The sequence below is a fragment of the Typopeltis vanoorti genome, chromosome 5 (genome assembly GCF_054136105.1).
Source record: "Typopeltis vanoorti isolate ZY-2024b chromosome 5, IOZ_Tvanoo_1.0, whole genome shotgun sequence".
Lineage (NCBI taxonomy): Eukaryota > Metazoa > Arthropoda > Arachnida > Uropygi > Thelyphonidae > Typopeltis > Typopeltis vanoorti.
The window spans coordinates 117,312,396-117,330,236 of NC_143553.1; the positions used below are offsets into that span (position 1 = coordinate 117,312,396).

The 17,841-nt window shown below is 34.7% G+C and overlaps 1 protein-coding gene across 1 annotated transcript in view; it reads left to right on the forward strand.

Moving 5' to 3' along the window:
- The first annotated feature begins 384 nt into the window (after positions 1-384).
- LOC150106745 (uncharacterized) overlaps positions 385-17,841 on the forward strand; it is a 113,284-nt gene continuing 95,827 nt past the window's right edge. Inside the window, exon 1 of the mRNA XM_090393312.1 lies at positions 385-642. Within this exon, the coding sequence (XP_090249438.1) occupies positions 564-642 (79 nt within the window). The 5' untranslated portion in view covers positions 385-563. The remainder of the gene's footprint in view (positions 643-17,841) is intronic.

Here is a 17,841-nt window from a genome sequence, read left to right on the forward strand (position 1 = left end):
TATGTAGCAACAAAGAAGCCATCCCTAAAAGTCATGCAAACTACCAATTACCACGCAGAAGTCATTATCTATTAAACCTTTACTTGTGCTTCGTCGAGTTTTTCTCCCTCCCCCTGAAAACTCTGCAGTCAAGGAAAGGTTGTCCCCGACCACCCACCGATGACGTGATAAAAAAGCAGGTGTGTGTGTGTGCGTGTGTGTACTCCTAACTATTGCCAGTGACAGTGACTACATCCTTCTCTCCCCCTACAACGACAATACTGGACTCGTCCAACGCACAGAGTTGGGGCGAGAACTGCGCACAGTACCGCTAGGGCTGCTTCTCTCGTCGCCGTGCTAGTTGCTACTAGAGTAAGTTCGTCTGCTTGAAAATCAGACGGTTGGACCAGTCAGGAGCTGTGAGGCAGGTCCTCTTCACTGCCTGTGGTGTGGATAGCACGGTTAGTGAGCTCGTGGATGTGCTTTGTGGATAGCGGACACATGTAATTGTTCGCCGGGAAAAAAGAGATGACTGAGTGACTTCGGAGAATCGCACCTGTGTTGGAGTAACTCAGTGTAGAGATATGATGGATAGGTCGACCGCAATGCAGACTGCTGTGTTGGTAGTATTATTGTTCCTGCTCATGCTGCTGGAGATACAGGGTAAGTGGAAACTTTTCTGCACCAGGCCTTGGGGGCACTGACACACACGCACACACACACTTCCCTTTACCGACGCTGCGAAATTCGGGCAAAATGTTCGCTCGACTCTCCGATCAATTCACGACCGAGTAACTACGTCGCTTGCTGGTCTACTCTTGGCTTGACTTTTTAAGAAATCGCTCTAGATTAAACCTTACAGAGTGCAACTGTTTGTATTGGAATTTATCGTATTTCTCGCTCTCTCCCTTTTTTTTTATATTTGTCTATCTTTCTATGTTTCTTTACGTTCAATCATATCCCGATTTTATTTACGCACGAGTATTTCTCTTTGGTCGTTTTGCTAAAATAAGGGCCGCAAGAAGTGGCCAATGCTATCCGTATCTTTTTCGTTTGAGGCCTTACTGTATATTTTGCTTCTAAGAGAATCCCAAGAACCTATAAAACTCATATAGTATACGAGGGCATCTGTTTTCGTATAAATTCAGTTAACTTCACATGCATCATCCTTTCTTTATACAGATTTTTGTTCAGAGATTTTTTTAAACTTCATACGATCACTAAAAAATGATATGAATAATTCCATTACAAATGAGTATTACATTTTAAAGCCAATTAGTCAGGAAAAATTTACCCGCAGTGGGAGGAACTGCATTCCTAATTTCTAAGTAATATTTCTATGAGAAACTAAAGATCATTTCAGGATTTTCCTTAACAAAAATCTCTTACATAAAACATAGTTGCTCTTATTCAGTTATTTTGAGTGCTTTTTTTTAATCTTTTATGAGTATTTAATATTAAAATTAATACACCATTTTTAATTTCAAATAATGTAGTTCATAAGGTATCATAAAAAAGAAACGAAAATAGGATTGATTCGTTCAATCCAATACCCTTGGAGGGTAATGGATGGTGCTGTAACTAATGAAGTTCTAACTGAGGCTCCGCTATTGCTGTTACCCTCCTGCCATGATCAGAGCTTTAATAGCTCAATAGTACCTGAGGCTCCGCTATTGCTGTTACCCTCCTGCCATGATCAGAGCTTTAATAGCTCAATAGTACCTTATCCCTACACTTCGCTCTACAGATAACGGGGAAGATGAAAAGCATTCTTGCCTCTCCCCTTTAAGCCAGTCCTTATAAGGAAACGAAAATGGTGTTTCTTGAAATCATAGAAGACTGGTGGTTACTGAATCTCTATCATTTATATTCGTTTCCTTTACTCTTTATTTAAAGATATATTCGTTTCCTTTACTCTTTTACTTTCTTTAAAGATAGCCGACAGTTATTTGAATTTCAAACTACTTCATTCCTACATTTTAATATATAATTGCACTTCACAAAAATTGTACGTGACATGAAGTGCATTGTATTCTATTTCTTTCCACAAGGAGAAGAAAAAAAATACGAAATAAAAAGTTAACAGAAAAAAACACATTTTATATCGTACGAATATTCTACGAAAAGTTATTGTAATTTGGTATTAATTCCCTGCGTTCATCTATATATTATCATTTTTTTTTACCTTTAGTAGCATTCGTTTCTGTTTTGCTGTTCTAAATGCAGTAATGTGCTGGAAACAATTTCCAGGTTAGCTGATGTTGACTTTTCTGTTTGTTGTATACAGTAGGAATTTATTTCTGTTCATAGATGGCGCTGAGTGTCTGTACACTCTAAGCTAGCTAGCTAGCTGTATCTAGTAGATATGAAAGAGTAATAAAAATCATTCGTACATCTATTTCAAGAGTTTTTTTAAACAATATTTCACTGTTCTTCCGTATTTTATTGTTTTCTAGTGACAAATTTGTCATGAGTTAAGTACAGCAAGAGAAAGCTAACAATGTTAACATTTTAAATAATGTTTGCTCCTCTTTATGTATATTCCTTACACATATAGTACATGGTGCTCTTTGCACATTAAGCAAGTAATCTAGCTAATTAAATAATTGATCGCTTTATTACATTACAATATACAATGCATTATACCCTCATATGCTCACTAATAGACCCTGGCATATTAATATAAGAGCACTTTAACAAAAATCTCTAATCCAATTGGCGTTATTAAAAATACAGTTTTCTAAATAAAGTTTTAAATCATTCTAGACCGAAAAAAGATACGTTCTTGTTATAAATTAACCTAATCGGATTTTAAAAATGTATTGACCAAGAATGACGTTGCGTAGGAATAGTATAGAAACCTATTCAAATATATCGCTTAATGTTGACAATAAGGAACCTCGTTATATAATATGTAGAATTTATCATAAATGAATAGCCCAAGTAAAATTAGTTTATGATGGTTTTAATGTGGCGCCATCTACTGGTGTTTTAAATTAATTCTATATGTCTGTTTTACATGAGTATTATATAAAGATTTAAACATTAGGAAGCAACAATTGCAAATCAGTTTATCACTCAATTATAACACACGAACAAATCCTTATACTGTACTTATATTCGGAAATACAAATTTTAGATACGTTAAAAATACAGTTTCTTTAAACATTAAAGTTGAATGCCCAGTTCTTTAAAATTGATCTGACCTCAAAATCTAAAACAAAAACTTAGTAATTTAAATTTATTTCAGGATACTCTTGAGAATAAAAAAAATATTTTATTAATAAAGTTAATGGACTATATTAATAACGTGTCTAATCCAGCTGTGGGTATTCTTAAGAGAAACAAAACTGAGTCTGAAGTAGCGCAAACGCCATAGCAACTTGCATCACACTTCCTCGTTTAAAATTAATTCTGCTCTAGCGTACTCTTTGTATTTTAAAATTGAATACAAACAATTCTTCTCTTCAGTAAGTATATGAAATTTAGCAGTTATATCTTATTATTAATGTCATTCTTTAGCATCTATAGTGAATACAATATTCCTACAAAAAAATCCCACGTTTCCCCTTCCCCTTTGAATGTACCGTCACTGCATAGCTTCAGAGCTAAACGGGACATCTCGTCCGCATGTAAAGTTCCACCACAGAAGATCGGGTCTTTAAATTCGATCAGTGTATATACTTAATAGGAGATGGGGCGAGTTATCCAGCTAAAGCATGCATAAGATGCTAAAAAGATGTTATCGTGTATTCAGGAGTGGCATTTGTGCTAATTTATTATCGATAAAATCTCCAAGAATACAATAATTTCTGTTACGCATCTGGAATCTGTGTAGTTTGCGTTCCATGATCATTAGCAAGAACCATTACTGAGTCTCAACGGCTCTAATCTCCTTCATATTTTACTCTTTAAAACCGTATTATTCGCGCTATTAAAGAAGATAAAAACTCCACCAGTTTTGGAAAACGTTGGAATAAAGATTATAAAATATAATTTCTTCTTGTTATTGTTCTTTTTTTTTTCTTCACTTATTTATATGTGTTCTAAAACTGCTTGAGATTTTATATTGTTAACTTGGGTAACATAAGTTTAAAAATTCTAAACACTCGAAAACAATTTCATTTTAAAATTTTGTTTCTTAGTAATGTCAAATTAACAATAAAAATAACCAAGTTATATTCCTTAAGTGACGTAACAATTCTGCCTATATTCACGTCATCACAAATCTCGTGTTATGGAGATAACAATGTAATCTAGTAAGTTTACAAACGTGTTATGTTGATCACCATAACTGGATATTTCGTTTTGTTTGGGGTAATTCTAAGAGTCATTTCTTCTCCTTATTAAACATCTCGTGCAAAATTATCATCGCCAAACAAACTGCAATAGAAGATTCAAGTTAGTCACAGAGACGTCTTAAATCTTTATTGCTACTAATCAACAGCATGCTTCTCCGTTGTTAGGCAGACAAATAAGAACAGAACATTTTTCAGACATTCTACTCATTTATAGCTTGCTAGTTACAAGACTGGGTATTTAAATTCCACTCACTTGTTGCTAAGTGATAGATAATATGAAGCTTCATGAAGTTAATATATTTCATTATATGAAGCCCTTTCAATAAAACTACCTATAAGGACATGTTCTTACATGTTATTTATTTTACTAACATGTTTGATGATGGTCGAAGATATAAAGATATACGAGGATAGGTCAGAAAATATCTGCAAGTTATCTGTTAAAATTAGTTAATGCTAAGATTGTGTATTACACTGACGGTGCACAAGTTTTGGTAATTGTCTAAGGTAAAAACGTTTCGCTTGGGCTCTAAACAAAGCAAGCATTGTCATCACGTCTTGAATAATCGCAGATTTTAAATCAGAGCTTCCGTAGATCAGTCAGTATAGAAGAAGCCCTTGGGTCGGAAAGACCTGGGTTCGATTCCCGTTAGTGACGTATGGAACCTTTAGCTGGTCTATTTCGACTAAAGGTGAGTTAGCGGTCTCATACGGAGAGGGTTTTTTCACCCGGAACCTCCGGATTTTCGTCCCCCAGAGCAGGCAAACTGGCCCGTAAACACACGCGTCTACAGACATGACTCACCGAGAGGCATGGGGTAACCATCTTATCCTCGATACGGTAAGGTTAAATGTAGAAAATCCTCGACACGACACCGCAAGGTAAAAAGGAGGGAAGGAATAATATGCGTTGGATTTTAAAGCATTTTTGACGCATCTAAACAGTAAATGACCCGCTAGAACAACGATCTGGATTACATTGAGTTTGTTGTAAAATCTTCATCCGTAATGTTGAATAATACCCATCCTCACAGTGGATTTGATTCGCATTGAATAGATGGGTATTGTTATATAGAACAGCACTTTGTGATCATAGTCTTCGGCATTCACTCTGAATTGCTGGCTTCAGCTATTAAACAGAATGTCATAGTAGTCTGCTTATATCTCAAATGCAGTGTTCAAAGATCAGTTGTCATGAATCCTAGATCTCGATTTATTTGAGAAGGATATCATCTGTTTACTTTTCAAATACTTTCGCTTACACTGAGGACAAAATGGCTTTTCTATTTCCTACCTATGATGTGTAGATCACATCATGAGAATGACCATGAATCTGCCACTAATTTGCCACTTTCTGGATAGTCACATTTCTGTTGTCGAAAGTAACTGTGAGGTTTTACAGTCTTATCAATTATTGATATGGATGGAAGTCGTAGTGGTCTTATTTCGTCGATGACATTCGTTGGGCTAATTTTGACATCTGAATTCCAATCATACTTTATTTTTTGTTTTTTTAAAAGCCTTTCATGAATTTCTCTATCCACCCTCTGCTTCCCTAGACGTTCTTTTTTAGTGTGTAACTGTGTTCAATCGGCTAATTCAGGAAGACACTGAGAAATCCAGATGAAATACACACTTAAACTGAAAGTGCTCGTGTTTATAGGTTTGTACGATTTAAGAAGCGAGAACTAAAAAATAAATATAAATAAATCATCGCAGATACTGATTACGCCTTAAGCGTAAGATGCAACAATCAGTCAGACTTACATTTTTAAAAAAACGTTCGTTATAAAAAAATTGGTATTTGAGATTTTTCTTGATTCCAAGATTTTTGCATGAGCTCTCTCTCTCTCTCTCTCTCTCTCTCTCTCTCTCTCTCTCTCTCTCTCTCTCTCTCTCTCTCTCTCACTCACTCACTCACTCTCTCTCTTATTCAGGGAGTGCATTGAAACACGAAATCACTTTAGACCACTGTGCTTATTTTGGCAGAAAATTGTTCTTTTAAAAATATTGTCTAGACAGAAAGTCTGAGATGGGTTGATAAGTTATAGACCCTAATTTGAAATAGCCCACTTCGAAAGTAAGAATGCACATTTAAGAATCGCTGAGATAAAAACGTGTCTGAAGAAAACACTTTTTCATCCAGAAATCTACTTGATCAGCTATAACGTCTGCATTGTCCAGCTTGAGTTTAGCCACTTATGAGGTACACAACCTCCATATTCGTCATTTAAAAATTATGAAATCTGTTTCGTTTTTTTTTTTTTTTTGGAGAATTTAAATAAATTGTTCATATTTTTCGGCTATAAGTAGATTTTATTTTAAAATATTAATAAAGTAAAAATGCAGATACTTGGAAACCATAATACACTATTTGAAATTTTTCAAAAATATTCTTTCAACTTAATTAATTCTAAAATATATTTAGAATGTCTTATAACCCTTATATCTAGGTATATGTCTTATATGTAGGTATTCGCGTGTTTCATGCAGAAGTTCGACCGTGAGATGCTGTGATTAATACCCTTGGAGGGTAATGGATGGCAATGCTGTAGCCAATGAAGTTCTAACTGAGGCTCGGCTATTGCTGTTACCCTCCTGCCATGATCAGAGCTTTAATAGCTCAATAACACCTTATCCCTACACTCTCCACTATAGATAACGGGGAAGATAAAATGCATTCTTGCTTCGCCCCTTTAAGACAGTCCTTATAATGACTATAATGCATGTTTTAGGCCCCAGATCCACCGGGACATAAATATCCTGTACATCTCTCCACTACTACGCTTCCTAGCAGAAAAATTCTTTATCAAGACATCTACGCATCCAAACCAACTAATACAGCAAGCCGGAAACTATGACGGTAATGACCACTGGAAACATAAAAGACCGAAAGCCATCCTAACACTCAACGACGAATAACCACTTCTGCCCACTCAGGGTGAGCTAAAATAGCTCACAAATCTCTCCCATCACTGCTGCCGAAACAGACAACAAGGAATATGAAAAGCGTCAAGCTTCACCTTCTGTGCCAAATATGTCCTGCGTGTTTTAGGGGTGGATTGATGCAGTGATTAATATCCTTGGAGGGTAATGGATGGCAATGCTGTAGCCAATGAAGTTCTAACTGAGGCTCGGCTATTGCTGTTACCCTCCTGCCTTGATCAGAGCTTTAATAGCTCAATAACACCTTATCCCTACACTGTGCTCTACAGATAACGGCGAATATGAAAAGTATTCTTGCTTTGCCCCTTTAAGCCTGTAAATGGGAGTCGAGTAGCAGCAACTCTCTTTCTTATAATTTTGGAGGAATAATAGTGGCCAGTTCAGCAGAGGGCTATCCGAGAAAAAAACTGGGCATGTATGGAAGAGGGATTGAAGTATATCTGTTATTATTATTATTATTATCATATATTATTATTAATATTATATACTAAAGCAAAGTAAATGACGGAAATGATCTTTGTTTAGAAAGACGTGGTTTAGAATCCCGTCCAGAAAGTGAAGAAGGTTTATTTGGGTTTCTAATTGTAGGTGAATTAACCGGTAATAGAGACAGAAAGGTTCCTCTTCTTAAGTCGGCTTTTTATCAACAATTCAAAGCTACGGAATACGCAATTAATAGGCCCCAGATCGAAACAGTGACTACAGTTTAATTTATATTTATATATAAAAATCCCCAGTAACTAGTTTATAAGCAGAATCGTCTCACATGGTGCGATGAAATTCATCTGACGCTGTAAGTCTATCATACATTTGTACCTTTGAGCAGTCCACTGGGGAAGCCCTGTTCTAGAGATCAAACCTAAAACCTTTTCAAGTCAATTCAGGCCTTCTATAAGCATGGTGGTGGTCTCACACTGAGCGATAAAATTCATCTCCCATATAAAAACGCACAAATATTCATACTAAAGATAGGATTCGGACCCGCTTCCTATTTGCTTAGAGAGAGCGGATGTGCTATCCACTTAGGCATCTAAACCTAGAAATAAAGTTAGAAGCGTAAGTTAAGATGCATTTACAATTAGAATAACAATAATTTATTCATAATATATAAACAATTGATTTCATATATTTGGCATTAGAATCCTACAATGTAATACTTTTTTCATTCATCGAAGAGAAAAACGATAATATTTTATCCCTAACCGACTGGAAATAGGCTGGTAACTAGCGAGTGAGTCAAACAATGAATTCCCATGACTTTCTGGACATACTACACAAAATGATGGTCCTAATCCTAACTAGTATTTATCTGTAGGTATTAGCGTGTTTTACTCGACTATGCTGGATTGTGGAGCTTAAACCTCTATAGTTTCTTCAGAAAGAAACGAAAACATCGTACTTCTCTGTACCAAACTTTGACTAAATGTGAAATCAGCAGAAATAAGACAAGCAAAAGCCCCTGTTGTCATTCAGCGATTACAACTGACCCTCTGATGGTCTTTTTCTTTTGAAGACAGTGTAATGAAAATTATCAGTTGGAAATGCAAGCGACCATTTAATTTATATTCATAATGTGTAGAGCTATACGTCAGTAGTACTTTTTATTGACAATGCAGTTACGATGATTGGTAGAATAATTAGCAACAAAAAGAATAAAATTATAAAATGTTGTTTTCTGTTCAGATTTATGTTCATTTTGCTATAGTTATATGATTGAAGAGAGAGGGGGAGATAATAATTCAAATTACGGGAAATAAAATACAGGAAACACCATTCGAAATAATTAGAATGGTGTTTCCTGTAGATTAGAGAATTTCTGGTATCGAGATTACCATATGTGGCTCTACTTAATAACATGGTTTCCATGGAGATAATGACCTTGATTCTTGTACAACTTAGTTTTCGAAACGATTTCCATTTGACTATTTATCGAGTCTCTTTTTATTACCATCTGTTTAAAGACATGAAATTCATTTTTTAAAAAATTAATAACAACATGTTGAGTACAAATATAAGTGCTACATTCATAAAGTATCACTATATATCTCAGTGGTTTCGACGATGTCTTTTATTTGGAAAGACTACGTTCCAATCTCGCCAAGAACCTTTATCGGAGCTTTTCCGTGAAAATGAGGTAGCAGGGATTTCCCTCCCGGAAACAAGGGGCTTTCCATCCCGTAAAACAAGCAAACGGGTCAGAAGAACACACGCAATTGATAGACTTGTAAATTATGCAGATAGGAAGGCAGTCCTATCAGAGAAGTAATTAAGTTTCAAAGAAGACAAGTTACTTAGCAGTGACAGGCCATTGTGACTAACCTACAAGGGAAAATGAAAAAAAGGAGACATTGTTAATCATGCATGACGTATCGTATCGTGGAAGTTAAATAAAGACAGATTCAGTTTTTTAGATCGTTGGGATTCATTTTCCGTACTCACGGATATTTAGTTTCAAATTTTTTGCCCCTATGGGTTTTTTTCTTTTCATAAATATTAGCCACTGCGATTATCTTGGACATGCAAGAAGATCCCCTGAGGTCGGCTTAATCTAAATGAAATCAATTCTATCAATCATGATTGCTCTTATAACAAGTCATGTTGAAAACTTCTCATGCATGTTCTCTCTCTCTCTCTTGCTGTAATATAAAATAACAATTTATTGCCATACGAAATGGAACAAAATCAGTTAGCGTTGTGATTTAAAGTCCGAATGTGGCAAACTGTATCTGAAAGCCTTTTATCCACTTCGATCAATTCGGATTTACAATATTTACGTTACATTCATAAAACATACACATTATTCTTTCTCCGATTATATGAAGTATCACTCTTTTTTTGTGTTTTTTTCAGTATCGTTTGGAAGTACATGCAAATGTATACTTTGCTTGGTGTTATTTTAGTTGCATCCGCTCTTATTTTAAAATGCTTTCTTGTAATTCAAAAAAAAAAAAAAAAAAAAAACATTTGCTTAAAAACTAATGGAGAGAAAGTTTACTATTATTTTCTTAGCATCGTCTGTGTTTGCCTGTCTCTTCCATAAGTGCTCTTTAGAAATGTCAAAAAACACGCGAATCTTGAAAGAAATCCATCTTGATATTATAATCGCTATGGCCCACCTTCTTTAATTAAGAAGACATTTACTTCTTCTTCAATGTGAAGACTTTCCTTTTTGTCATGCACCTGACAATGTCATTACCAGCTTGCTGGTCCGATCACAGCCTCTTGCTTCCATTAGCAAAGTCGTTTTTGTAAGCCGATACACAAGGGACAACCATGCTCTTCTCGACTGATCAAATATCAACGCTCTCTCCTCAATACACAGTTTTTTTTTTACCTTCCACAATACAACGAGGTAAAGGAGTTCGCTCCAAATAAATGGACATTAATTAATGCATCTATTTTTTGCTTCCCTTTTGTTACCCAAAGACATCTCCGTACGGTTCTGATCGGTTAATTGAGTTCTTTTATTTTCTGCTAAGATTTACCAATACTTTACAGATTCGAGGAGATTTTTTTTTTAATTTAAGAGTTTCACATCAAATTAATGTTTATTATACCATACTTGGCATTTTCCGTGTTAACAAATAATTTGCTCTGTGGTGAAAGTTATTACAAGATATTTAGAAAAATCTTCGCTCTTTAGAGGACACTAGGGGGCGCTGTTGATGAGGTCGTTATTTAACAAGTGATACCCCGTTAGAAAAATAAAATGGTTTCTGTTCTTTGCGTGTTTACTCTTTAATAGCACCAACGATTTTAAAAATAGGGTGGCTAGCATCAGTTTTCTTAAACCAATTCCTTGAAAAATATCTTCTCATCTTGTATTAATTAATGCACTTAAGATTTTGTTGTTCGTTTGGCGTAGCTCAGTAAGATAATTGGATCCACACAAAGAAGCCTACGATGCATGCATAATTACAGAGGCATTTTAATGATAACATATCTGTAAAACTTGCTTCGTTTTCCGTTAGGTACAGGTACAACACTTTTTTTAATTATTCTTCTCGCCTGGTATCGATAAATGAAAGTTTACTTGCTATGATTTAATTGACGTTTCGATGCCATTGTCATAACTTTCATCATAGTCTTAAAGCAGGGTGCCATGTTGCCCGTTTTTGTTTTGTTTTTAGTAGAGAATTTAAGATTTTATGGATTATATTGGATTATATAATTTATATTTATAATGTTTTACATAAAGTTTACTTGATTTGTCCCTGCAACATAAGTTGGTGTGCAAAATAATTTAACCTACTTCTCGTTCTCAGAATATCATAAGTAATAAATGCTAAATGCGATAGATTATCATAAAGCCTTGTCGTAATATTTCTTCTTGGTCCCTAGGGGTTTTTCTCATTAGGTTCCAAACCAGAAAAATTCTGGTTGGTAGATTGCTTTTTATCACGATACGGTTTTGACACTTCTACCTTGCAAAGGAGATTATACGCTTAAGTTTCTGTCTCACGCATACGAAGAAATGGATGCTACTCAAGATATAAACATAACCTGAGAGATTATACCTTTTTTGTTTCTTTCTTAAGACATCACACGACATCCCTATTGAGCTTACTACCGTTTGTTTTATTCACGTTTCAATTATTTTAAATATCTTCAAAATCCACGTTTGAAATGCAGTATGTTTTGTTAATACGTGTATTTGACTGTAATCTTCACTGCAGCATCGTATTTTACTGGTTTAGAATTTGTCCTTTAGAATAAATCCCATATTTGGCGACATACACTTGAAATCTTCAAGAAACAAGTGCAAAGTGATATAACGTAATTTCGCTAATTTTTCTTGAATAAGAAATAACTATCGACTTGCATGATTGAATAAAGGTTTGAGATTACTGATCTGAAGATATTTTCTTGTGATATTCTGATACAAATATTCCTTTTCATTTCACTGTAAGGAAAGAAATAGATGGAGACAATTTGTAGAATAGTTTTTCCTTGTTTACCAGAAAAAAAAAAATTCATCTTTCTACATACGTCTACATATTTCTTCCCTTCATCTCAAAAACATTCCTATCTTTCTTTCTTGTTTTGTTTTTCTTTTGCACATTCAAATACGTAATAACTTTCTTGCATTCTTAGTTTAAGTTCATTTTTAGACATTTTTCGCCTCTGTCTGAATGCTTTCCTTGACGTTATACCTCTCCCTTTCATACGGACAATCCTTCTTTCCCCAAGTGTCATCTCCAAATGATACCTTAGAGGATTTTTGCTTTCGAGCATTCAGTGCAGCATATGCTTCTCGTTTAAAAAGACTTTGGAATCAAACTTTTTACTTTTTATTCCCTTATTTGTAAATTAGGTTCATCAGTCTTGGAGAACAATCGTCACACAAAAAACTCCACATTTTCTTTCTGCAAACAAAGAACATCTTCCTGGGAGCACTTGCAACTGGTTCTGGAAACTACCCTAAACTACACTTTCTGGTAGTTTCCAAGCGAATTGAACAACCTTCGTCGCTTGCAATCTAATCACCAATTAGATATAACGAGGAATAGTAGGGATTAAACCTAAACTATATCACCATTGCCATGTAAGAGATTTATCAATTATTTTTTGTTGTCAGTTTGTTTCCACGTTTAAACTATGACTTCTCTCTCCTTCTGGTCCTTTGCGTGCACCTTGAATATTATTTTCCCTGCAGATGAGTAATGGAAAATTTTAACTGTTACTGAGTTATTGGTAGTAGAGCCGATTAGGAATATCCAGTGCGGAGTAACTGTTACCGACCCTATGAACACCTGTCGCCGATAGACAATTATAACGACCGATTTTGTCCATAAAAGAGAGGGAGGGGGAGCTTAGAATATAATGAACCTTTCTAATTATTAATTACATTCGTTATATTATAATTTAGACCTAGATTACTCCCATTCTGTGTTACAGTACAATCTGATAACGGAAAAACACGCTCATAAGTAATGTGTGATGCTATATGAATAATCTCTGTATTTAGTTGGAGACAGTCAAGATCCGATAAAAAAATATCAGTTATAGCTTTCGTTATCCTCTGATATATCACAAAAAACACACTCCCTCGAAGTGAAATGTACGCCAAATTATTGGCTTTTTCCCGTTTACTTGAAAGATAATTTGTTTACTGATATCGAACATCTGAAGGTGTTTGACTTCGTTTTCGCAAGCGATTTCTCTATATTATTAACGAGTTTTGTTACTATCGTTATTCAAGTGTTAGTATGCTGTGTCTGGATTTTATTTCAACACTTTTAAGCATTAACTTTGATTTAAGCTATTACTTAGTGTTAGATCAGAGTAATAAACATTTTGAGATGTTGTTCAAACGACTCTTGGGCGATCGCTCAGCTTGTGTGATTCAACCTTACCACTGTATTGGATTAATGGATTTTCGATGAGCAAATGTGTTTGGCTAAACTCTGACAGCTAATTCACTCCGAAAAGATTACCATTTAATAAATCGTAAAATAAACTGACACTAATATTTTCGGATAACATTTTCCGACTTTGAAAATTGTCTGCATAAAAGCAATCATCCAGTACAAGAAATAAATCTTTTGCTAAGCGGTTAAATGCAGATTTTGATTAAAGTAATATTTCATGAGGAGACACTATAAAGGTATTTTTCATTATGCTAATAATATTACTGATTTAAGATAACATAAAAAAGTAAAATAAATAATTTTAATATATAAAATAAAAGTTTCTTAAAATATAAATTAGTTTTAATTAAAATTAGAAATAATTATTAATACACCATAAAAATAAAACGATGTAATTAATATATTCTTTTCACACCAGTTTAAATTTCAAGTTTGGAATCAAACACGACAGTGAGATGCGGTGATTAATACCCTTGGAGGGTAATGGATGGCAATGCTGTAGCCAATGAAGTTCTAACTGAGGCTCAGAATTGCTGTTACCCTCCTGCCATAATCAGAGCTCAATAACACCTTATCCATAGACAGTCTTCTACAGATAAAGGGGAAGATGAAAAGCATTCTTGCTTCGCCCCTTTAAGCCAGTCCTTATAAGGACTATAAGGAAATTTCAATTTTTCCCAGATACCAGCGCTGACCCACATAACCTATTGAATTATATGATATTATTAAAAAACTTAAGAACAATAAAGCTCCTGGACCAGACAGCATCTCAAACAGGGTGATCAAGCTGCTGCCTCTAAAAGCTGCAGTGCACCTGACCAGTATAATAAATGCAATCTTAAGATTTCACTATTTTCCTTCCACCTGGAAACTGGCTGATGTAATTCCTATACATAAGCCAGGCAAAGACCCACACCTACCGCAAAATTATCGTCCAATCAGTCTTATCTCCAATCTGGGTAAGGTTGCCGAGAAGGTCATCCTCTCACGACTCCAAATCTCAGTAAATGACCTAAACATCCTCCCTAAAGAACAGTTTGGTTTTCGGCAACACCATAGTACTACCCAGCAAATCCACAGAATTGTGGAATATATCACCACCAGCTATAACTGGCGCCAGTGCACAGGAGCTGTTTACCTAGACCTATCCAAAGCATTTGACAAAATCTGGCATTTTGGACTTCTACACAAACTTATCTCAGCCGGTAGTACCCCCACTAAAAATGGTTCATCTAATCCATTCATAATAGATCAATGCAAGTAAAAATCAACGGTTCTACATCGTCCCATCGCCATATCTTTGCTGGAGTGCCGCAGCGATCCCTCCTGGCTCCCCTGCTGCTTTCTGTATACACGTCGGACATCCCGCACAATCCGATGTCTTCCATTTTGGCCTTGTATGCGGACGATACAGCAATACTAACCAGATCTCCCCGACCCCATTTCATTACCAGAAAGCTTCAAGAAAACCTTCTAAAGCTTCGTCCTATAATCACCTATGCCTCTCTAGCCTGCCACACCTCTAATACTAACATTATCAAAATACGAGTACAGAACAAGAGTGCTTGAGAATTATTCTGAATGCCCCGTGGTATGTTAGAAATAATCAACTTCATAGAGATACAAATATTCCGTATATTTTCTCTTTTCTACAATCCTTAGCATCCAAGTTTTCCCTAAAGACGTCCATACACCCCCAACGATTTGGTTCATCAAGCTGCAGCATACGATCCAACGGACATATTCAAATATAGAAGACCAAAAGCTATATTATAGCCTCTTATAGCGATGCATAATCTCCATGTTCTTTCAGAGCGAGCAAACTGCTCATACATTTTACCCTCACTGTAATCACAACAGATAGCGTGGAGTATGAAAAGCATCTTGCTTCACCCCTAAAGACATAAATGTCAATTGTCAAATTTCAATTTTAGCGGTTAACACTTTAATTTAACGGTTAACGCTTGACAAGTTTTTTTGTCAACAATAACAAAAAAAATAATAAAGTATCAAATAAGCAAAATAATATTCACAACCTTAAAGATATGCACCCCAGAAATAAATCTAAAAATTAAAGGCGATCTAATCTTCAAAAGGGAACACCTTCACCTATTAAATAGTAGTCTATGATACAATAATGCAACCACAAGCACGTGTTGACCATAATAGTAAAGTAACACACACACATAAATCTTAACTAATAATCATGAAAATTTTCATTGATTACGCTATATCATTGATTACGCTATATCTACAAACTGATCTTATCGTTAATAATTTTACTACAGTTTTCTTCACTTTATTATTTCTCTTCTACTAAATTTCATATTTGTTAGTTATTATTATTCTATCCAATCATGTCCTTACTATTCCTTTCTCTTTCCTCTTCAATGTATCTACTTTTGTATTCTTCGTTATCACTGTGGTTCATCTTAACTAATTAGATTTAACTCCTTAATTGTCTCTTCTAACCATCCCCCCAGTATTTTGTGTGTATTGGTTTCTGGTTCCTATTTAACCTTGCACTTTGACAATATCCTCTCCAATAATCTATCTGAAAGCGCCTTAGTGTTTTATCTTGCAATTATCTTTAACATGTACGCTTGTCATATTGACAAATCAGGATAGTAGAAATAGTTTTCTTTCATTATATCAATTCTAATATTATTAATGCAAGACTTAAAAGGTTGAAGATCCCCACACTATAATCCATAAAATCAGTGCCATGTTGACTTAGCCCTAAAAAAAAATAAAAATAAAATACATTCTTCGGGATGTCTTCTTTCAGAAATTTCTAGTATCAAATTACAAATTGCTATGATTTGTAGCGGATCAAATCTATTATTAAGTTAATAACAGCAATCTGTTTCATAATGTCAATTATTAACAGAGCAAGCTTTGATGGCACAAAAAAAGCACCGGAAACTATTCTCTTATCCAATAGGATTCGATGATATCAGATTTCAGATCACTGGTGTTTGTCGTTCAAGACAATTTTCAAAGGACTGGTTTAGTGAAGGAAAACAACGAAAGTCATCAATAATCTGTGCATGTTTGAATGTTGCATTTTATGACAGTAAAAGGTGTGTGATCAATCACAAACAGTCCGAATTTCACACCTACTTCTTGTATGGCAATCACTGCATGTACTATTCCATTTCTATGTAGAGGGAGATGGGAAAGATGCTAAAGTAACAATAAGCATAATATATAATTTAATAACTTCTGAAAAATTAGAAGTTTACTTCCTTTAGGAAAGAAAATAGTTAGGGTTCTACCGTACTGTGACAATCCTATGGTAAAGTATACATTATTATAAAAATATTTTATTCAGATATTTCTGTTATTTTTTGTCCAGTAAATTATTTATGACCATTTCTATGGAAGAGGACCCATAACTTTCTCTGAAACTATAGGCACAGCAATTCAATCAAATAATTATATTTTAGTCACCAGTGAGGGGTCGGTTGTTTTCTCCATTTAATATAAAATATCTATATAGCTAGGGTTATTACAGTAGTGATTCCAAGCTAAATATTGTAGCATTGCTGATTGCTTACCTCACTGAAATAATGATTTAGACCCAGATTATATATTCCACTTGTTGAATGTAATTATTCATTGGTTTTTTTTTTATTTGAACGGATTGTCAAACCAAACTTTGAAGCGTCAAATCCAATGAATTAAAAGGAACTAGAACCTCCTCAGGAAATATACCACACTGCAACAGCAACAATCCAACTTCACACGAGTAGCAATAAAATATCAACTGAAAAAGGTGTCCGACAGGGAGACTCTCTATCACCCAAAATCTTTACAGCAGTCTTTCAAGAAATATTTAATAATATAAACTGGACAAACCTTGGTATAAAAATTAATAACAGAATCTTAACACACCTAAGATATGCAGATGATATCATAATTTTTGCAAACACTCCAGAAGACCTTAATAGAATGATAGAAGACTTATGCCATGAAAGCAGAAAAGTCGGGCTAAAAATAAACAGAGAAAAAACTAAAATCATGTTTAATAATTTTGTAACACCAAAAAATGTAATAATAGAAAACAATTTCTTGGAAAGAGTCTCTTGGTATACATACTTAGATTATCTCATTGATCTAAACTGTGGACTCCAAAAGGAAATAAATAGGAGAGTTTAACTTGCATGGAGTGCATCAGAAAATTGAAAAGAATTTTCAAAACAATGATGTCCCACTCTGTTTAAAAAGGAAGACATTTAACC